Raw genomic sequence first — 22,682 nt, 5'->3', positions numbered from 1 at the left:
CCCTCCCACAGCTCCCACTCAGCTGGACACTGGAGAGGTGGTATAGGAACAACTGAGGATGACACTGGAGAGATGGTATAGGGGCAACTGAGGATGTCTTGTAGATACCAGAGGGCCCTTTAGTAGCAAATGTATTTCTTGCATGTCTTTATAAGTGACTTATGGGCTGCAAGGTGGGTATTCAGATGTGGTCACAAGACACAGAGGGAAAGGAGAGGAGGTAGCTCACCCTCTTGCTATTTTGAGATAGCCTGTAGTCACCTCTCCACAAGACTGTAGTAAAAAGCAGGGAGCACTCTCAGCCCCCATGCTGTTCTCCTCTCAGCACCAGTGCCCTTGCCTTTTCATGGCAAGCAAATGTGGCTGCATGGTTTCATCCCTCTTCTCCCCACAGCAGCCTCCCCTCCCCACAGCAGCACTGACAGTACACACCATGCCTTCAAGGGAGGCTCAAGTCTTTGCTCCTTTAATGTGCAGTTAAAAAAGACAACTCTCCCACGCTCAACAAGAAATCCCACGAGCAGGAGCCCTGAGCTTGGCACCCTCCTCCCTGCCTTTCATTTACAAGGGGGCAGCATGTGCAGTTTGCTCTGAAGGGTTTTTCTCCCCGTGTGCAGATGAACTTCTGGCTGCTGCAGGGCTGTTTTACTGACATGAGATGACTGATGTCTCACTTCCCCTCTGTGCTCACTAGCTGAACAAGCTTCTGCAGCAACAGCACGTTCCCACTGGTGTAACAGTGCTGATGGAAGGGCCTCCTGCTTTAGGGGGACGCAGCTCTGTGACCCTGGCACACACAGCCATCCCAAGGGAGTTGGTAGCATTGGCCTGGCTCAGAGGGACTCCCCACACCAAAGCACAATGTGGTGGAAGGCATCAGTGAAAGGGAGAGAGGGAGGTAGGATCGCACTGGGATAAAAGTAGGATAATGGAGAATTAAATTAACTGCAAATAGTTTGCTGAAGGCACATCCTGCCCCATGGGAGAGAGCCCCTTCAGCCTGGGGTACCGCTTGCAGTCCTGTGTGCTGCCAAGGGCTTGGACGACTGGCTGCTGTGCAATGGAAACATCTGGGCTGTGGGCAGGATTCTGGATAAACTGATGGGGAAAGGGAGGCGAGGAAGAGGAAGAGAAGGGGTTGTGAGTGGGAAGGTGTTGCATACCACAAGCACTTGTGCAAGAAAGGTTAGAGCAACAGGGTCCCTCTACCATTATTAGTGTTCCTCCTCGGCCACCAGTAATGCTTCCCGTGCTTTCCAGTCTAACACTGGCAGGCAGAGGGCTGGAGATACATTCTAGGGGAGGGGTGAGGAAAGAGGCAGGCAGGAATGATTTCAGCAGCAGACTGCAGCCTCTCCTGTTTCTTGGGCAAGATCTCTTAACTACCTCACTGGAGAGTAGGATGGGGGAGCTTCTTCCGGAGCTTCTTCTGCTTTGCCCACTCTGTACCATAAAAAGAAAAGCCCACTGAACTCCCACATTCTCTAGCAGCTTTGAAACCCCCTTTACAAGTCTACTGTATGATATCCCTAAACACAACAAAGATTATCTGAAGTCTGAAAGCAGATTAAAAATAAAAACAACTCAAAGGTAAAACAGGAAGAGAATGGAGGAAGGGGACAAAGTCCTTCCTCTGCTGGCCCCTGGTTGGAAGCAAGCAAAACAGCACACACAGCCTCTTGCTCCACAGCACACCAGTCCTTAGCATTCACAAGGCAAACATAGCATCATCTTCCTTTGCTTGCTTCTGATGATGGCTGGCAGCAGGAGGGGAGAGGGATGTCCCTGCTGAGGAGCTGGACAAAGTGGGGAGGCGGTCTGCAACCTTCGCTCGCTCTTCCAGAAATTTGTCAAACTCTGAGGGCAAGAGAAGAGCAGAGCATTAGCAAAGAGGGAGGTTTGTGGAAAAGCCAATGTGCTGCCAGGAACAATTAAGACAAGGGCTGGCTGGCACATCTCACCTTCACTGGTGACACCTTTTGGATCCTCTGATTCTCCCTAGCAGAGAAGGAGAAGGGCACGGTTAGAAAGAAGGTAGGTAAAGGCATTTCACAGATGTGATTCTTTGCTCACAGAGAGACAGGACAGTGTTTCCCCCACTTCCACAGTACAGACATGTTGGAGGGGCCCTCAGTTCATTAGCTGTGGCTTCCAGCAGGCTGATGATGCTGTTGTGGTATCCCAAAGCCTGTGTTCCTGGCTTTTCTTTCCCTGGTCCCTCCCAGCAGTCTGTGCCACACATTCAGGGATGACAGTGCTGTTATACACTGCCTGAAGTCCAGCCCCACAGGAAACGCCAGCAGGACTGCTGGCTCCAAGAAGGCAGCCCCTTACTTACCACGTCAGTGGAGAGCCACTTTTCTATGTCTTCCATGAAATTGGCTTGAGGAACTGGTACCTGGGACAGAAAGAAAAAGGGCAGTGAGGCCAAGAAAATAGAGGATGTTCCAGTAAATCCACTGGAATGGATTTGCAATGCAAAAAGAAAGCCCAACTCAGAAGCTCAGCCTCTCACTCCACTGTTCAGTCAGGTCAGGCCCATCCAAATCCAGCTGGTGCCAGCTATCAGTGCCATTGCTTACCTGCTTCCTCTGTGCCATCCATGCCCAGACACGCAGTTTCCAGGATACATGCCATTAAAAGCATCTGTGGTTTGGTGGATGGCTTTGGGATTCTAGGACTGGACCAGACTTTGCTTTTTGGTAAGGACCCACTAGGTGGAAGCTGTCTGCTTGTGTAGGCAGCCAGAGAACAAGAGACATGCATTCCTCTACACCTTCTCCCTCTACAAACCAGTGACAGTCTGATGTCAAAGTCTGCAATGCTGAAGATATTGGAGGTGCCAGATCTGACAGCACACAAAGGGGGAAAGACACCTGCCAAGAACTGATTCCCATGGAGCACAGCAGGATTTGATATCACACCAAACTACTGAAAAGGACCCATCAAAGAGGAAGTCATCTACAATTAAATTTTACTTCCAGTAGGGATGAGGCTAGCTCAGAAGAATTCATAGCCCTGGTCAATTTAAACAGCAAAGAGACATATTCCTAGTGGACAGAGGTAACCTTGAAAGAAACAAAGTCTGATTCAAAACCCCAGATCCTTTTCTCCAGTCATGAGCTCCTGAACAAAGCTGAGCAAGAAGCAGTCCTTGCTAGAGGCTCCTCAAGCAGAAGAATGAGAGAGTATTTGTGGGAACTTATTTATTAGTTTTCTAATATATATAGCTCCCTTGCCCTCAGGAAACACCAAGACCAAGAAAAAGAGCAACACCTTCGTACCAAAGACAGATTTCCTCAAACCAGGGAACAAGCACAGATAGTTATCACAGCTGCCAGATGGATGAATGGGAACGGAAGAGGATGTGTGAGATTAGGGAAGTTTCAAAGCAAACTGGCTTTGCCTGCCCAGAGAGGATCTCTTTGGGGTACAAGTGCATTCAAGCCAACTGTACAGCATGTGGGGAAACTTCCTAGAGCAGACATCAGCCTGGGCTGTGCCCATTACAGGAAGACAGGCTAACAAGCTTCAGACCCAGGAGCTGTCAAAGCCTCTGTGTGCCTGAGGGAATGTAATTGCAGGAATTCCTGCTGTCAAAAGACCAAATTCAAATGCCTGAAAGCTCAATCATTAGTTACAGGAGGAGGCCTTCAACAGGGTTAAAGTCAGAATGTGTTTTCCTTCAAACAAGGCATCTTGTGTTAAGAAGGAGAGGCTGTAAGGAGAATGAATGGTAGCAGCCACCCTGGTGATGCCACCAGCTATTGCCTCTGCCTCAGACACCCACCCCAAAACAGGCCATCCTCTAGCTCAGAGTGGCACATGCTCTCTTGGCCACAGAGCTCCTAGCATTTTTTCCTATGCATATGTTTACTTGAGGAAGGACTGGCACACTGCCTGCTTCCTTCCCAAGCCTAGTCTCCACTACTGGCCCAGCCCAGGGTTGCTCCATTTCAGTTAGCAGTATCTGCTGATGTCTGCTGTGCATCCTCATGTGCTGTGCCAGTGATGCTTCTGTTTCAGCAGCCCCAGCCTCCTCCCTCCCTGCTGGCCCTCCACCACCTCAGATCTCACCATTCCTTGACGCATCATCCACTTTGTCAGCTGGGCTCCATCACTAGAGGCACCAGACTCCCCCTGGATGACAGAGAGTCTGCATTGCAGTGTGAGGGAGAGGGGAGGCAATGGGGTTAAGGTGGGGGAAAGAATTTACTAATTCTCTGATTGCGGAGAGAAGGTGACTGGACATAGAAATCTACTGAAGAGGAATAAAATATGCATTTCCAGGTGGAAGTTTCCCTGGGGAGGGACATCCTTCAATTGCCTGAGGCAACCCCAGACTTTTCACAGTTCCTCACCTCAGGGCTTTAAAGAATGAGGTATGCAGCCCAGCTAGGAAATGCAGGTTGGTGGAGACTGGGAGTTATCATCACTTGACTTTTTCCCAACAGACAGCACCCTTACTTCCTTGGTGAGCCAGGAGGTTACTCCCATTCCTGGTGATGCAGTAAAAGCTGTGGCCACTTACCGCTCCCGTGTTCTGCTGCCGGGCATCCAGGGCACCAGCAAGGCCTTTGGTGGCTTGGGGGTCTTCATACTTTACCCTGGAATCAGAGAGGGAGACAACAGGCTGATGAGATGCCTGAGAGTGAAGAGCAGGAACTCCTAAATGACCGCACAACTTTTCATGCCTTGTCATTCTGCTACCAAGAGCTTCTAGAAAGGTATGCAAAGCCCTGGTTATAGGTGTAGCCCACCACAAAACAGACCAATCTACTCACTGGAACATTGTGGGATACAACAGCACAGCCCTGGCACAGTGACAGAAGGATGACAAGGACTTGTATGAAAATCAAGACACAGACTTACAGAGCTAGGTGCATTAACCACAACACTCACCTTCTTTGGGGTGGAATATAAAGAGAAAAAACTAACACAGACTGAACAGAATATTACAGATATTTCAGAAAGGATTTTAGCAACAGGCCCTCACCTACATACTCACCTATCTTCACAGACACAAACAGCTCAAAACCAGCTCTTTAACTAATACCATGTAAGAAGTGGTGGTGGCAGAGGTTCACTGGCTATTCTGGCCATAAGTGAGACGGGATGATCAGAAGAGCTTAGTGTTGCTTCCAAGTCTCCAAATGCACCATTACAGAAACCTCTTTCCACACACAGACATGTCTCACCCATAATTTCCCTCATCCCAATCCTGTGTCCCCTCTAGGCTGCTACCGCACATGACAATGCCACACGTCACCGTTTGATCCATGCCGAGTGGGGAAAACTCTCCATGCTAGGAAAATGAAGCCTTTCACAGAAACTCTCCACAAGTTTCCCCTCCAGCTGCTCCCAGGCCCCATCCCACAGATCCAGCAGACCATCAAGTGGAGCTGTTTTTGTTGGGGGCCAGGGGCTTGGGCCACCGCCGCTCAAACTTCTCAAAGAAGTGCTCATCGGTGAAGGGGCCGCTGTGGACAATGGCATCCAGGATGAAGTACAGCGCTGCTATCATGCCACTGATGAGGAAGAATGGCAGGAAAGGCTTGAAGTGCCTTAAGCACTCCCTCACTGAGACACACATGAAGCATGGGGGGTCAAGAACAAACCCCAGAGGCTCTGCCAGCACGTCCTGTTCGGGAGCTGTAGAGCAATGGGTCTGTTCAAGTGGAGGGAGACACTGAGAGCAGAGGCTCTCAGTGAAATGTGAAGCCAGAGCCACTAGAGGTTACCTGGCAGGAGTGCAAGTGCAGGCAGGAATAAATAGAAGATGTCTTGTTACTTGTGCAGAGATCATAAGCCTCGGACTGTGCTACAGCAGAGAGGATACAATTCCACCTCTGTCCAGAACTCCAGCACTGAGCACATACCAGTGGCTCTGGTTTCAGCCCCAGACTGGGTGCTGTGTTGTTTTTGTGCTGGACTGCCTCTGTCCTCAGGCAGCACAACCCACAGTAAAAGCGGTGGGAAAACCCAGGGACAAAACACATGAAGTCATGTGTGGGCCATGGGTTTCCCCACCACATTTACCAGAAGCAGTCTGAGGCAGAGGAATGGAAGCAAACATCATTAGGAGACCTTAACTTGCCACGTGTAAGAGGCCTTAACTTGCTACTGGCCAGCTGCAGAACAAGGCACTCCAGTGGCTGCAGGAGTGCAGGAGCACAGGCCTTGGAGGGCTGGAGGCAGTGATGGGCCTGTGGGCTCTGCTGCTTGGTACTCTATGGAGAGCAGTGAATGGCTCTGCCAGGCAAAGCAGCGTGAGATCAGCCACAGTCTATAAACCCAGCGGATCTGGTCAGCACAGCTCTTGCCAGCTTCTCCAGAACAAGGATTCAGGAATCCACTCTGCAGTGGAGAAGGCCTCTTTAGTTCAGCCAGCACTATGGAGAGTAAAGCACCAGCTCTTAGTGCTTTACACCAGGAGCTCTCAAATCCACCATGGAAGAAGAATCATCAGTCCCCACTTGCCAACAGGGAAGCTGAGGCACAGAACAGTGCCTTCTTGCAAGCCACAACTGACTGCACTCTTCCTGCACTCCAGCTCAATACTCTGTTAGGTTGAATCAGTACTCAGCAATTCCCAAATTCAACATCACCCCAGTCAGGACAGATGACTTCAGAGGCAAACAAGAAAACTGAGCCTGTCCCACTTCACACCTTCATTCCCAGACACTGAATCTCCCAGAACATGTGGGAGACCAATTCCTTCTCCCCATACCCAGAGGACGCCATGAAGGGGAGATGATGGAAGCAGGAAAAAGGACGGGAAGCACAGAGGTCATGCTACAAACACTGTGTGTGTGAAGAGCATTTCTGTTTCATCCTGCTGTCTCCCAGGAACTGCTGCTGGTCAGGGTGTAGCCCCATTTTCCCTGAGCCCTTGTCCTTTGCAAGAAGGCAGAAAGGACAGAGCAAGCTGTCCTACTCACCCTTTGCGCTGCTCAGCCAGCGAGCTGCCACGGGTCAGGGCAAACATGTCAAAGTCTTCCTCCAGCTTGCCAGAAGTGTCGAGGGAGTGCAGCCCTGCACTCACACTGCTTGAGCCCAGGTCTGTGGGAGACAGAGCAGGGTGAGCAGGCAGTGCAGGACAGTAAAGGGAGGACTGTGGGCTTGGAGAGTGTTGGATGGAAAACTGTCATCAGAATGGGCTAAACTACTCTAGGCCCACTCCTCCATTCTGCTCCTTAGCTGCAGCACAGTCTATGCATGTGTGCAGTCGTGGGTGAAGTAACAGAAGCTATTTCTTTGCCCACTCAGTAGATATTTTTGGCTCAGTTTCAGACAGAAGCAGCAGCATCAATTTACCGATGCTGGAGGCTATATGTTCCTGACCATCTTAGAAAACTCTGGAGGGAATTGCTCCATAACCTCTGGAAGAAAATAACCTGTGCTTCTGGGCAAGCACCTCTGAGACAGATGAGTGGATTTTCATGACTCAGGCATCATCTGAAAAACACTTGACTTGAAAAATATCTCAGCTGGCTTGTCTGTAAAAACAGTCTGGTGCCAATTTTCTGCAACTGCATCCAGGCAGTGCTATGTAGGCTGTTGGTAGGTCTTGAAGAACCCCCAGGACCCCTCAGGTTTTTTGAGTAAACAACCTGTCAAATCCTGGGTCCTGGGCCCAATATGCTCATGGCTGCCTTTGCAGCATAGCTTCAGCTGCTCTGCTTCTCCCAGACCTCAGTGGTGAACCTGACACCACACAGAAAGAGAGGCAAGTAGGCAACGCTGCCAGGCATTGCAGAAGGAGCAACTTTATCCCCAGTCTTGCCAAAGGCCGGGTCCTTAGCCAGACTAATGCTGACATCCTTCTTAAGTCATGGCCACCTCCTGCACTATGTGAGGTGAGGATGCCAAGACAAATGCTTGAGCGCCTTGGGGCATATATAAGTTTCTTCATGAGTTTGTTAGTTGAAAACACACGGCATTTCTCTAGGTTACACTAGGAATCTGACTAAATAATTTTGGGAGATGATTCAAGGGCAGGAAAGGATTTTCAAAGCAGCACAGGATAAAGACTGAGGGGAAAACCGCATAGCAACACACTCATTCCAGCCAGCTGAGAGGAAAGGTTGCTGGTGACTTCAGGCTGTTTCAGTGCTGAAGGAGTATTGGGTCCCAGGTCAATCAAGCTGTTCTCTGCCTCATTTGGTGCCTTTGGAAGAAGAAAAAAGAAGATGGTGGAGAGTTTCTGAAGCTTGGATACCCTGACTCTACAATCCTAGCTCATTGATACTGGAGAGGAAAGCCCTTCTGCACCCATTGAAACATATCAGCTGTGAAGAGGGAGAAGAGGGACAGTGATCAGAGAACTGGCTAGGAATAGTGTCCCAGGGCAGCATATGCCTGGGTAGCCAGCCTCCCAGCTCTGCTGGATGTCAGTAAGTAGGGTGAATGCTGGTTCAGAGGACAGGGTAGTGCTCAGAGTAGGCTCATATGGGAATTGGAATCTCATTATTCAATAACTATAACTGCTACTGCTCCGCTCTTGCTCTTTGGGCAGGGCAGGAGAGTTTGCAGTGGGAAATTAAGTGTCCCATGTACCAGATGCTTTGGTGCAGCTTGGTTGGGAAAGCAAAGCCCACCATTTCTAAATGGGGCAGACTGAACCTCCCTGCAAGTCAGCAGGGCACTGCTGGACCTGCAGGATGCAAACCAAGCTGCAGAGAGGGACAGTTGCTCTGAGTTACCTTAACAGGCTGTCCTGTCCGAAGTCGCTCGAACCTGCAGGAAGGGTGACAGCATGCATTTCAGTAGTGTGGGCTCATTCACCCACAGCCCAAGAGATTTTTTGTAAGACTTGGCACAGTCTGCCCTTTCCTACCCACTAGGAAAGGGGAACTATGGCTCAGTGCCCAATTTCCCCTCAAGATACCATAGCAAGACCCATAGAATTGATGTCTCCTGAGAGGTGGTGTGAGAAAGCTTCTCAGGATCTTCCACAGTTACTTGTAACTAACAGCTCTCCTTTACAGTTCATCTGGGGATGAATTAGCAAAGATGTGTTTGTTGAAATGGAAGAAAAAAAAAAGCAGTGCTGATCCCATCTGGGCAATTTCTTTCTGTCTCCACCTGTCTCAGAGCTAGAAAACCAGCTCTTTCCATGCAGTTGCCTCCTTCTTTTGGGTTATGCCACAGGGACATCTTTATACCCCATCAAGAACTTACACAGCAGCTTTGAAGGGGCAGGACTCAGTCAGCAAAAATTGAGGACATTTGGCTTTGTTCTCAAAGATGGATGATACAGACTGATACATCTCAAGTACTACACTCTTGGGCAGATCAAAAGGGTGGGATAGGCAGCCTTCAAGGGCAGTAAAGTCTTGCGGGAGAGCAGGGAAGAGAGGGGAGGAGAGAGGTACCTTTCATGGCGCAGAAACACGTTATTGAGGTTGTCATTGATGAGGAGCAGCTCCTCAGTGAGTTGCTCATGGAGGACACGGGGAATCAGCTCCAGGACTCGCTGCTGCATGGCTCTGCATGTCCGATTCAGCTCCTGTTCAAAGCAGGGCAAGTCACCACCCACAAAGGTCACACTACGGCTAAGCACTCACAAATTTGGAATTCTGACTGGAACACAGATTCCAGAGGCTACTGGGATCTATCAGGAACTGCTGATGGGCAACAAATATTTGGTGTGAGAGGTAAATTGAGTCTAAGCTTTACATGGAATAATTGTATGCTTTTTGTATTACACATCACCCAGAAAGAAAGGCCCTTGGGGACTACAAACTCCCTTGTGAAATAATTCCAGCCTTGGCAATGCAATTTTCATCCACTATTGAAACTCTACTGTCCTTGTGTCTTCTTTATCCCTTCACTTCCTGATAAGCCCCACAGTAAACTGTCCAGTTGTTCCCCACACCTGGCATGCATTGGGCCTCAAGTCCATCAAGTCACTGCTAAACTGTGCTGCAGGTGCCAGCCCTCCACCCTGCCCAGGGTTTCTTACTTGCAGCAGCTCCAAGTCAGAAGGCTCGGCCTGGGATGGCACCAGCTCTGTTAACATCTCCGACATCACCTTTGTGTTCCCATTCACCACTTCCAGCTCACTGCGCAGCTTCCCGATCTGCAAAGGCAAAGTGGAGTGACAGCTCTGCCAGGGGAGGCTGGGGACATGGCTGAGGTAGCCCTGAAGGCAGGGAATGGCACCACGTGTGCATGCCTGTTCACAGCCACGGGGGAGTTCATTTGTCACCACTCATTTTAGCTCTCAGGAGCTCCCAGCAGGAAACCCCTCCATGACTTACCATCAAATTCATTTGCTGGTAGCAGATGCCAGGCCCTCACCTGGGATCTCGGCCACCAGTCTAGCCTTGATTTTTCATAGCCAGCACAGGCTGCTGGTATGATTCAAATCTCTCCTCAGCTAACAGCTCCCATGTGGTAGCCATTTAAATGGTTTAACTTCCAAAGTGGTGTAAGACAGGGGAAAACAATTAATTCCTATTCAACAGGAGAGCCTCAGCGAAGTGTGCAGTTGAAGCTTTAGTCCTCTGGTTTACAAGCTGCTGATGAGCCTCTTTAGAACAGTTTCTACCCTCTGTTCTGCAAGGGAAATGCAAAGTACTGACAGCTAGGGGTTTGGTGCTGAACATGGTGTTGTATGAAGTCAGGGTGAGGAAGGAGAAAAGAGGATGGGGAAACAAGTGAGGAAGCCCAAGCCTTTGGAAACCACATAGCCAGATAGGGTTGATTCATATAAAGAAAGCAGTGAGGCAAGATAAACAAAGATGATAAGGAGGCATCATGTCTCAGCACCCCACTTCCCTCTACCTGCAAGTAGCCCTGTCTTAGGCAAATGTTGGTCGCAGTATCCCAGTTCATCACTGTGACCACACTGGAGCTCTGGGGAGCTCTCAAAGGACTGTGCCTTAGAGGAACAGCTCCTTGAAGACAGAGGCTGGGGCAGGACCAGTACTGCAGTCCCAGAGCAGCGTCTGTGAAATAGCTTCAAACACAGGAAGGGTCAGCAACATCCTGGGACTTGTGTCCAACTCACCTGCTCGGGTGTGGGTGTGATGGGCACGTCGCTGGATGTGCCTCTCCCGGGGGGCAGGGTGACAGGGTGGAGGATGGACTCCATCTGCTGAGGGGAGTTGACTGCAGGTGAGGTCGGTCCAGATTGAGAGTTGGAGCTATACACAGTCTACAAAGGTGGGGAAAGTGACAGAGAGAAGGAAATGTTAGACACACACACTTGGCAGGACAGTGCAACTAGAGGAGAAATATTGATGGCAGCTCTCCAGCTGGTCCCAACAGCTCTTGGCTGTCCTGGAGCTTCTCACATCTCACCACCCAAACACCCTCTAAATTCAAGACAGAGTTCCTAAAATCCCCTCATTGCTCCAGAATGGCAGCTGCCCGACATTCTTCTCTTCAGCAATGCTCCCATACCCTCTGTGGTGTGTGGATAGGTGACAGCATGTCCAGATCAGTCATGGGGAACTCCAAACCCTTCCGTCTCAGGTCTTCATAGACAGCAACGACACCAGTCAAGTCTGGAGAGCTGCGGAAGGCGTCCGCCCAGGACTGGGGAAGAAGAGATAGTACAGCCCATCAGCACATACAACAGCCTTCTGTACAAACACCTAAAGACACATACTGTCTGCATGGTGCAGATGCTCACACTTCTTGGCTCACCTGGATGAGGGTCAGCACCTTGTCATGCACTATAGCAGGTGGATTGTTCTTTGGCAGGATTGTTCTCACCAGGACACCTTCTACAAAGTCCTGGCTGGACACAAGGACGTGGAAACGATGGCCACAGTTCTTGACGCAGGTCTCCAGGACCTTCAAAGGCAATGAAGCATTAGCTGTAGCCTTCTCTGTCCTCATGTGTTTGCCTTACTGGCTTTAGGTACATGAGTCTGTTCAGCATGTATGCTTAAACCTGTGTTCAGCACTCAGCTTTACAGCAGGGTATCACAGAGCACTGCTCACCGTCAAAGCCAGCATAACTTCATGGAAGTTCTTATTCCCTACAATTCTCTTCTTAATGGCTCGGAATGCATCTTTGGGCCTGAAGGAGAAATGAGATGAAGAAAGATCATCAAAAGGTTGAGGCAAAGCAAAACAGCCATAGGTTCTGGATGCCTTATACTCAGCGGGTGTCCCTCTTCACCATGTTTTCAGCATGGCTTGAAGCAGTGATTGGTAAAGCAGCTTTTGCTTGTGGCTCTGCAAGAGGAGCGAGGTTGGTTGATCATAAAATCACTTAGGTTGGAAAAGACCTTTTAGGGTCATCAAGTCCAACCATAAACCTAACACTGCAAAATCCACCATTAACCCCTGTCCCTGAGTGCTATTACTGAAATTAGAGGCCTCTGTGCTGATGTCTGCAACAGGGCAAGGTGTTCAGGACACAAGAGAGAACAGAGTAAAAACAATGCTAGAAACATCCTCCTGGGACGTAGAGCAAAATCCCATGGCAGAGAGACTGAAGAGGAGGAGATCACAGAAAAGCTTGGCACGGCTTACAAACAGGAAGGAGAGACCAATTTGCAGCAATTCCTGTGTTACTCAAAGAGGAGCTATTTAACATTTCCCTGGAGAGAAGGAGGCTGCAGGAGAGACACACTGGCAAAATCTTGCTTGTATGGGGCAGGTGGGTAAGAGAGCAACAGTATAGCAGGCCCTCATTAACCATTCTCAGAGGGGAGAAACACCATGGTCTCAGTCCACTGTGGTCTTAAGAGGGCACAAATGAACCAGATTCAGAGCACAGGAAGAGAAGCTGAGTTGGAAGAGCAGCGGTGCTGGAGGAGAAAAGTGGGGTGGAGACACTGATTCAGTGAGGAGGCAGAAGTCTATTGGCCTGTGGGGCAGCCTGGTGTCGGAGGATGGGCCTTAGCAGGACAATGGGAGAGCCTGTCCAGCTGTGTATCAGGTGCCCAGACCTGAAAGCAGCCACAGCTCAGGCCTGAGAACTGTGGACAGAGACAGATGCATTTGCACCGTGGAGATAGTGGAAAAGGAGTGGTGACAGATCTGTAAGTAGAGGTGTTTGACTTTGTTTCTATACATGTGAAGCTGAAAACTGGGCTTGCTAATCCTCTGTCAACATCACTGTGGGGTAGGACAGCAGGAGTGAAACCTACACGTTTTATTCCATGTAGCACCTTCTTTTTAACATGCTGCTCCTGACATCTCCACTGTGAGAAGGAGCACTCTCCCTTGAATTCAGTGGCAAATCCCCAGCTCCTGAGTTAACAAGTCTGGCAGATTGATGAACATCTCCCTGTAGGGAGAGGGAGACAAGAGCTCCCCCACCCACTTTGTGTGTTTTTGAGTGACTGTACATGAAAATACCTGAGAAGAAACCCAAGAAAGACTGGCACAGTAAGAGGACTGAATAGCAGCCTGAGATTTCCCCTTCTTCTCTCAGTCACCAGCCTTTAGATTTTTACATTCCCAGAGGAGAGAAAGAGAAGGGAATGAAGGGGGAATAAATCAAAGTGGAAGAAATGCAAATATGCCTTCTGGAGATGGGAGGCAGCCTGGCTTGAACAGAGGGTTGTCTGGGGACCCTGAAGGCCTGTTTGAATGGCTCCTAGCACTCACCAAGATTATAGAAAATCATCTAATAAATGCTCTGACAGCTTTGCTACATCTCTAGGTCTCCTAGCAGAGTCCTGTCTCAGGGATTGCTGGGAAGCCTAGCTTATTACCTCCAGCAGTGCATGCTACTACTGCAGCCTAGGGATGTGGTGTTCCAGGGAATTCAGGGACTTGCCACTGCATATGGGCCCTTGCAGGCTCCCTTACCCTTCTTCAGTCTCGTTAATGATGTCACAGATCTCCATGTTGAGAGCCCAGTCCTCACTCCGCAGGGACCCATCGGTGGCTCTCTCTGGAAAACAGAAACCAAGGTGAAGAGCAGCCTTGGCACTCTTAAGCTCTCACAAGGCCCCAGACCCCAGCCTGCTTCTCCCTCGCTGCCACTACAAAATATAAGGGGGCAAATTCATATGCAAAATGTGGGTCACCAAGTGCTCCCCACTAGGTGTCACCATGGCAGAGCACACTGCTGGGATGGTGGGTGCCCAGCTTTGCCCACCAATGCTACTGACACTACAAACAGACTCTGTGTGACCTCTGGTATCCTGTGCATGAAGGGAAGGGGCATAATTTCAGCTCCACAGCTAAGGAAAAGGGGGCTTATTTGCTTTGTTCCTGCAAGGCCAGAAACTGTTGAGTTCAGCTCACTTACCCTGATACAGATCTAATGCCAATAGCTCAAATTCTTGGTTTATACCACATAAGGAGACAAAAGAATCAGTCCCCCCCCCTTTTTTTTTTGTACACCAGCTCTATAAAAACAAACAAGCAAACGTAGAAAACCAAAGCAGGGTTTCTCTTGTTTAATATTTACACCTTTCCCCTGAACTTCTGGCCTCTAGGGAGTGTGGGCAGAAGCAAACTGCAGGCTGAAGTCAAAGTAATATTGTTCCAGCTTTGATTGTGTCCCCTTTAATTAGGAATTCCTCAGTCAGCCTTGATGTTATTTATTCAAGGCAGAGATTTGGGAAATGAGCAGCTATTACTGGGAGCACCAATGCCTCACCCTGTAATCATCCATGTCTCAGTCCTAGCCATGCCTTTGACTGATGCCTTCAGGAACACCACCAGTAGAGAATAGCCAGTGGGGCCAGAAGGACCCAGGCACTCCCAAGACCACAGGGAAACACAGACACAGCTAATGGCAAGCAGATGACAAGAACCATCCTTTCCAGCTCTCTCATCCTACAAAACCCTTGACTTAGCACTGGGGTAAGAGAATTAAAACTGGCCAGACCTGTTCAGCACTTACCAGGTGCTCTTCAGGAGAGCTCAGTCCTAGTGAGGTACTTACAGAAATGCCTGCATTTTCAAAACTGCTGTCCCTGCAAAATCTGCGGCTCTCCCTCGCTGCTGTGGGTCCTCTACCCCTTTAGAGAGGTCCTTCCTCTGCAGAGCTGCCTTTTTCTGCTTTTGACCCAGCAGCTAATGATCCCTGTGTAGGAATGAAATTAAATGCCCATTCACACAGTAATGAGATAAGGCCCTAGCACAGGAAGAAGATTTTTTAACTCTTGCCTGGGTAAGCACATCCATCATGTCCTGTTTAGGGTCAGGCACAGAGCTATTCACAGCACTGTGCAATGCAGCCTCTTATACACGTGTCCCTCCCACAGATTGCACACCACACTGTGAAGCTATCTGCATCTTATCACAATCCAGCCACCACCTTTTCTGTTGGCTACAGAATGCATTGATTACACAGTGATTATGGTGATGACATTGTGGCCACAGCCAGATAGAAGAGGGCAGACAGGGAAGGAGAGTGGCAGACTGTTATTGATGCTCTTCCACCTTTCCAAAGGTCTGGCTATTACTGGAATAAACTTAAGGTTCCTTGACTCAGGTAAACTTTTGTCACTTTGAATATTAACTTTACATAGGGATCCTTATCTCTGGCAGATCCAAGCTTCCTCAGTGAGGCACAGGAGGAAGGATTGCACCGGGTGATCTGGTGGAGAATACATCCAGGGCAATAGGCATGTCTACTGCACCAGGGCATGTACCAGCCAATGGGGGAAACTGTGGTAACACATGAAGGAAAATATTTTCCACTGGTGTTCCTTTGGGATCAGGACACAGTACAGAGCTCCAGGGTCCCTCCTGCCCTGGGACAGCAGCTGTGCTGGTAGACCGGTTCTAGCTCAGGTCAGTCTGACGGGTTTGGATCATGTGGTCACAAAGCCCCCCTCACTTGCACTCTCCTCCAGGATCCCCTGCTCATGACACATCACGGTTTGAACAAGTCACAAGTTTCCCTGCACTGTTTGCTGCACTGGCAATGAATCACAGAAATCCACTACACAGGGGTTGCTCTGCCAAAAGTGAAGTCTACATCCACTCTTCTCATTTCACATGGAAGGAAAAACCCACAACTTGGGAACAGGGCTGAGTCTGCTAGGAAGCTCTGAGCTACAGAAAAAACAAAGGACAAAATAAAACCTGCATTTAACCATCAATCCTTGCTGTTCAAATCTCCCCAACCTTCCTTCACATTTGTACACAAACATGAATTTAATCTGCAAACTCCCTTTCCTCACTTCCCAATGTTTGGTGGCATGCTGTAACCTGCTTCCCCACCACCCTTTCCCTCCAAATGCACCAATCCTGCCAAGGTCAAGCAGCAGGTTTACTTTTCAGAAAGGAATGTAAATAAACCATGTGTTTTCCTTCACCTGCCTGGCCATTTAGGGGAAAACTGGGCTTCCTCAGAAGTGACACACCCTGCCCCTGTTACCCCACAATATCGTGGCCATCCCGCTGCCATCACCCCGGTTCATACACTCATCAAGGAAGAGTTGCAGGAAACCTGCCATAAACACAACACAGGGTCACAAAATGCAAAGCTGGAAGAACAGTATTAGAGCATATGGAAAACGGGAATGTGACCCTGAGGCTTGATTCCAAGGACAAAAGGCTTGAATTTACCCAGTACAAATTAAGGCCTGGCCTAGCTGGCATTGGGAAAACTGGAGCTAATGCCCTTCTAATCCTCCTTGCTCTCTTCCAAGCTGTAAGGGGCTGTCCAAGCCTAGTAAGATATGGAGTTCATATCCAAAATCCTGAACTTTGCCCTTCTGTAAAGCCTGCAGAAGGGAAGGAAACAAAGTTTAATTAGTCACATGAAGGATCAGGGTGGCTGGCCCCATTTCACGAGCTGTAATTAGCACATGAGCTGTCTGCTCCGCACGAAATCTGAGCCTGGGATGGCTGGGGACAGCGACAAGTCCCTAAAAAGAGCGAGCACAGGAGGCAGGGCACTGCCACACACCCAGCACTCTGCCTGGTGGTCATCAGGCAGCATCTACTTGTGTGTGTTACCAGCTGAGCCTGACCTGCAGCAGAGAATTCCCCTGGCAGAGGTTATCGTGAGCCTGTGAATGCCATTCCCCCTCCAAGCCCCAAAGCATTGGCTGCTGAATGTACAGGAGGCCCTTCATGGGGCTGCTCCAAAGCCACATTGTTCTGGCAGCCAGTCCGGCTCCCCGGGTGTGACAGCATTGGGGTTTGTCTGATTCCAGTCTGCTGCCTCACAAATTGCTCAGATGGACCCAGAACCGCACAGGACTGTGGTAGGGGTTGAACCAGAGCATGGACTCTTTTCCTGCATGGCACTGGATGTGCTCCTGCTGACTGCAGCTAGTTGATAAAAGTTATTTGGAACCAGCAGATAACAAAGAACTCCAAACACTTGGCATAACTGGCGCAAAGGATCTGTACACTGCTTTGTGCTATGAGTACATTTCACAAGTTTGCTTCTTTTCAAGGTTGTTGTGTGTGCCCTGGTGGCAGGGGAGAGCGCACTGTGCAGCTGGGGATCCCACTCAGCTGTCCCTGCAGCAGCACACTGGCACTGCAGAAGTGTGGGGAAGTACAGGAGCCAGGGACAGAAGGTATTGTGCAGGCTCCTGTCCCCTTTGCTCCCCACCCCACACCTGAAGCACCCATAACCAGCCAGATGCTGCTCAGAAATCCTTTGCCAGTGATATGCTCTGCCCCTCCTCCAAGTGAAGCCTTCAAACAGTGCTCCCTGCAGTGTTCTTGCTGGCTCTAAGTTCCTCAGCAAAGCATCAAACACCTTCTCACCCATTTCAACAGGTGTTTGAGGACACCAGCAGTTCATGGCATAAGACAGCTTAGGCTCAGCAGAAAGTAATGCAAAATGTTCCTTCTTCCAACTTCATTTCAGGTCACAAACTCACAGGCCCAAATCAGCATCCTGTACAAGCCTCATGCTTTTACTTCCCTTGAGGGAACTTCAGCACCAGCTCTGTCAGGACTTCACCATTTAGCTGTATCCTTCCCCCAAAGCCTGAGAGCACAGCGTGCATTCCAGAGACACCAGAGATACAGCTCCAAACCTAATTCAAGGATGGTGATGGACACAGACTGCGCTGACACTGTGCTGTGGGTATGTGTGTCTCTGAACTCCTGCTCCTGTCCTGTGAATCAGCTCAAATTCTCAGGGATCAAGTGACTCTTCAACTGCTGTGTTTGCCCCTTTTCCTCCAGACAGAGGAGGCACAGAAGAGAAGGCAATGCCTTTTTGAGAAGCACAACCTTGCAGGGACCCACAGAGCCCACTCAGGGCTGCAGCAACACCTGCAAGGTGGGATCCAAAAGGTTGTGGTGATTTTTCTGGTACACTGTTTTGCATCTGCCTCTCTTCCTCACCCAGGAGCCTTACTTACTTGCTCCCTCTTTGCAGCCTCAACTTTTCCTGGTCCTCATGCTTAAAATAACCCCTATCCATAAAAAACATCTGTGTCATCTCTGTGCTACACCGTTACTTCTATCCCTTGCCTGCCCTCACTCACTGAAATAACCTGCCTGTGTCCCTTTTGGTATTGCTATAATTACTAGTTATTTTAGACTTCCAGGGTGAGGAGAGAGCTCACTTGGTGGTTTCTTCTCCATTCTCTCACTTAGAGACAATTCACTTCCTTGGAATTAGATTTTTTTCCATTTTGAAAATGGAAAAAAGCTTCTCTTAGCTCCTAGATGGAGGCATAGTGGATTTCCCTTTCCAGAGGGGAATCTGAACTATGATGCTTTATCACTCTTTGGAAATTTTCCCACTTTAAAAAAGCCCACCACACAACAGAAGCAAATACAAAAAACCCCAAACAAGTGAGTCTGTATTCCTCCTGGGAAGAGACATCACAGCGCAAAAGCAGGAGAGGCAACTTTTGTGACTAAATCTCAGAACTGTGAGTAAGAAACTAGAAAACCTACTCCTCTGCAACTGACTCATTCTGTGACAGATCACTGAGATTATCTGAGCATTTCTTTCCTAGTCAGCAAAATAAATGGGTCTTACTAGATTAACATTAATGAAGGAATTTGAGAACATTGCTGCAGTGGCCACAGAGGACTTTTTTTCCCCCTTAGCCTTCATCTAAAGCTATTTTAGACTTTATAAGCTCTATCAAGCGTACGTGACTTTGCCCAAATAATTTGCAAGGACGCAGCATTATCTTTCTGCAGACAGCCCAGGGCAGCAGCACTGTGCAGGTTTGGTGCTCAGGCTCAGGGGCTGGACACGCAGCTGACACAGACCTACCAAACGAGTTTGGGGAAGTCATGTTTGCGTCCCAAATTAAGCAGGGGAGATAGCATTAATCCACATCCTCAGGATGTTGATAGGCAATGTTCATATTCATATTTTCAATCACCACCCCTTTCAAGTCCTCCAGAGAGCTCCTTTCTCATATGCTGTAATTCCTCCACTTCTTTCGACTTTCATAACCCCAGTAAACCCCCAGTCAGTAAGAACTCCCTAGAATCACACCTCTGCTTCTCACATCCTCTCAGACACTTTTGAAATATCTTTTCTTTTTTCCTCTTCTTTGCTGTTGGTTTGTTGCTTGGGAATCCCTTATTTAATTGAAACAAAGCCTAGAGGTATAACCCACTTACAATCTGGTTACTAGACTGACCAGAAGATCTGTGAGGCAACTTTCAGATTGCCTCTACCCAAACACAAGGACATATCTGATACACTCACTGAGGGAACAAAGAGCATTCATTCAGGAAAGGGCAGGAGACGGCTTCTCCTAGAACATTGGATTAAACATGTGATGTTCTGGGGGTATGTTGAAGATCATCTGGAGGATTTTGATAACACAAAGTCTTCCCTGATGATCCTTCCACCACCTGGCTGTAATAGATCTCACCTATCTGTCCCAACACCAGAGTGGCACATCACAATGCCCCGGACACACTCTGGGACAGTTGTAGGGTAGCCTCTAAAATCATTATAATAAAAGCATTAATTAAAGCAGCTGCTTGCTCTGTTCCCACCCCAGGCACAGCCTCCTATTCACCCATGCAAGGACACCAATGAATGTGGGACCGGATGTTCACAGCAAACATCTGACAAGCAGCGAACAGCAAGAATGAGCAAGTGCATAAACTCACAAATGGAGTTTAAATAGGCATCAGCCTTCAAGCACAACTTCAAGGCTCTTAGGCAATACAACACAGGAACAGAGAGTCTTCATCCTAAGCATTTTAAGAACTGCATCCCTGCTCTGACACCAGTGCGGCTGCTGACGGTCTTCTTCTCTCTAACTGTGGAATCTCTGCTCCACTTTCTCAGGCCACATCCTTCTCCCATGTTCCCCATCTGCCCTGAGCACAGGGACTGCAGGACACCCACCATGTGCCCGTGGGCCTGCCAGGGCACAGGGTGGGTGCTGTGTTCATTGCTGGAGCTGGTGCTCCATGCTGTGAGCCACAGCCAGATGGAAGAGCTCGTGCTGCAGGAGCCAGGGCATGGCCCTGCCAGGCTCCACTTGTCCCACAGCTCAGTGCGGGGAGGCTCAGGGCAGGCAAACACCCCCAGCTGCCCAGCGCTTGAGTCCTTCGGGTAGGGGACACTACCCGAAGGACTCTAGGCAAGCCCAGCGTGAGGCTGCTGTCCCCGCAGCCCTGGCTGACCCCATCCCACAGCCCCACTCTCCCCACAGCACTGCTGTCCCTGCAGGCCTGGCTGGCCCTATCCCACAGCCCGGCTGTCCCCACAGCCTTCACTGACCCCGTCCCACAGCCCCGCTGTCCCCGCAGCCCCGCTGTCCCTGCAGCCCTCAATGACCCCATCCTGCAGCCCTTACTGACCCCGTCCCACAGCCCCGCTGCCCTCACTGACCCCGTCCCACAGTCCCGCTGTCCCTGCAGCCCTCACTGACTCCGTCCCACAGTCCCGCTGTCTCCAAAGCCCTCACTGACCCCGTCTCACAGCCCCGCTGTCCCCACAGCCCCGCTGTCCCCGCAGCCCTCACTGACTCCGTCCCACAGCCCCGCTGTCCCCGCAGCCCTCACGGACCCCGTCCCACACCCCGGGGCCTCGCGGCCGCCCCTCGTGCCGCCGCGGCTCACGCGCCCCGTTCCCGCCCGGCCGCGATAGGCTGCCCAGGCTGGAGCCCAGCCAATCAGCAGCTCCCCGAAGCCCCCGAAGAGGCGCGGGCGGGAATGGCCCCAAGCCAATCACGGGGCTCGGCGATGCAGGGGGGCGTGGCGCGGACCACCGGCCTGCGGCCCCTTTAAGTGAGCAAACTTCACCTCGCCACCCCGAGACCCCCTCGCACCCGGATTGGCTGGCGGGGCCCCCGGCGGAGCCGCCTCGGGCTGCGCGCCCGCTATTGGTCCGCAGCACCCGTCAGTCAGAGCATAACTCTCTTCTGATTGGCCAGCGCGCTGCTGGTCCCGCCGCGGAGGCGGGGGCCAGCGTTTCCCCGAGGAAGGGTCCGGCGGACGCCCCCGGGGGCGCGGGGCCGGACGGGCGAGCGGGGGCGCGGGGAGGGTCGGGGGGCGCGGATGCGGCTCTCACCGATGCGCTGCCCCACGGGGGAGCTGAAGGGGTTCCCCAGCAGAAAGTCCATCGCCGCCGCCGCGCCGCGATCAGCTGACGCTGCCGCCGCCGCCGCTCACGTGACCGCGCGCCGGCCGGGGCGGGCCCCGCCGGGCCCCGCTGTGACGCCACCGGCCGCCGCCCGGAGCGGCCCCGCCGTGCCACGGGCTGAGGGAGGCGCGGGGCGGCTGCGATGCCGGGGTAGGGCCGTGTGCAAGCCGACCGCTCCCTGGTCCCGCTGGCCCTTAGCCCCGGGCGCAGGAACCGAGGGGCTCCCGCCGAGAGCCGCCGCCGCTTTCTGCAAGCACTCCGAGCTCGGGCAGGACACCCGCGAGCCTGAGCGATGCCCAAAGCCCGGAGAGCCTGTGGCGATGGGCTTTTAGTGTTCCATAGCCCGGTGTGAGTAGGAAGGACTTCCGATTCTCCTCGTAGGAGTTAGGAAGAAATTCTTCACTGTGAGGGCGGTGAGGCACTGGGACAGGTTGCCGAATTGTGGATGTCCATCCTTGTAAGTCTTCCAGGCCAGGTTGGATGGGGCTTTGAGCAATTGTTTTGTGGAAGGTGTCTCTGTGGCAGGGGTGTTGGAAATGATCTAAGGTCCCTTCCAACCCAAACCATCCTGTGACTCTACCCAGGTGGTTGGCACATTCTGGGATGTGCTCCTGGCCTAAGCAACTGCCCTGCCCAAGCTGCGGCTGCAATCAACCAACACCCATACGTGGAAAATGGGGACGTGTTAATAACCAGCACAAATCCTGCTCTAACGCTGCCACGCCTGACTTCCTGCATCACACACCTGAGTCCCGTGTCACCTGAACGCCAGGAAGCTGAGCTGAGGTGAGGCAGCAGGGAAGACAAATGCCCTGGTGTTACCTGCAGTGCTCCATGCTACATCTCCCTTCCCTCCCCAAGCAGTCAGGAACCTGAGTGATAATTTGGGTGACTGGTGTTGCTGGAAACAGTACAGCTTGCCTGCCAAGTGAGTGAGTTTAGGTGTGTTAGGATTGGATATGTTTTGCTGAGAAACAGTAAATACAAGTAGTAACAACAGCTGTAGAAAACAGCACATGCCAGAAATAAATGACAATACTCCAGAAGTTTTAAAAAAAAAATTATATTGTAAGTACAGTACAAAAAAGTCTGTGTATAATTGTAATGTAATCTGGACCAAACAGCAAAGAAATAACAAAAATATAAAAACTCCTAAGTCTTGACAAAGTTTCCCTATAGTACCAAATACCACAAGATACCGATT

General features: G+C 50.6%; 1 protein-coding gene across 3 annotated transcripts; it reads right to left on the bottom strand.

Moving 5' to 3' along the window:
• Positions 1-438: 438 nt before the first annotated feature.
• TOM1 (target of myb1 membrane trafficking protein) lies at positions 439-21,515 on the bottom strand. 3 transcript variants are annotated; one of them, XM_063154409.1, is made up of 16 exons: positions 21,407-21,515; positions 13,783-13,867; positions 11,959-12,037; positions 11,659-11,808; positions 11,413-11,547; positions 11,018-11,164; positions 9,968-10,084; positions 9,378-9,511; positions 8,706-8,739; positions 8,062-8,170; positions 6,942-7,062; positions 4,532-4,607; positions 4,078-4,140; positions 2,339-2,398; positions 1,962-1,998; positions 439-1,857 (listed from the first exon to the last, which is right to left on the bottom strand). In XM_063154409.1, exons 1-16 carry the CDS (start codon positions 21,456-21,458, stop codon positions 1,709-1,711), a joined length of 1,548 nt encoding a protein of 515 aa, XP_063010479.1. In that variant the 5' UTR covers positions 21,459-21,515; the 3' UTR covers positions 439-1,708. The 3 variants fall into 3 exon arrangements, with proteins under 3 accessions (XP_063010479.1, XP_063010481.1, XP_063010480.1); XM_063154411.1 differs by lacking the exon at positions 21,407-21,515 and adding an exon at positions 14,870-14,991; XM_063154410.1 differs by lacking the exon at positions 4,078-4,140.
• Positions 21,516-22,682: the final 1,167 nt, after the last annotated feature.

The sequence above is a fragment of the Melospiza melodia genome, chromosome 4, assembly GCF_035770615.1.
Source record: "Melospiza melodia melodia isolate bMelMel2 chromosome 4, bMelMel2.pri, whole genome shotgun sequence".
Lineage (NCBI taxonomy): Eukaryota > Metazoa > Chordata > Aves > Passeriformes > Passerellidae > Melospiza > Melospiza melodia.
This window is presented reverse-complemented; position numbering and strand designations above follow the sequence as displayed.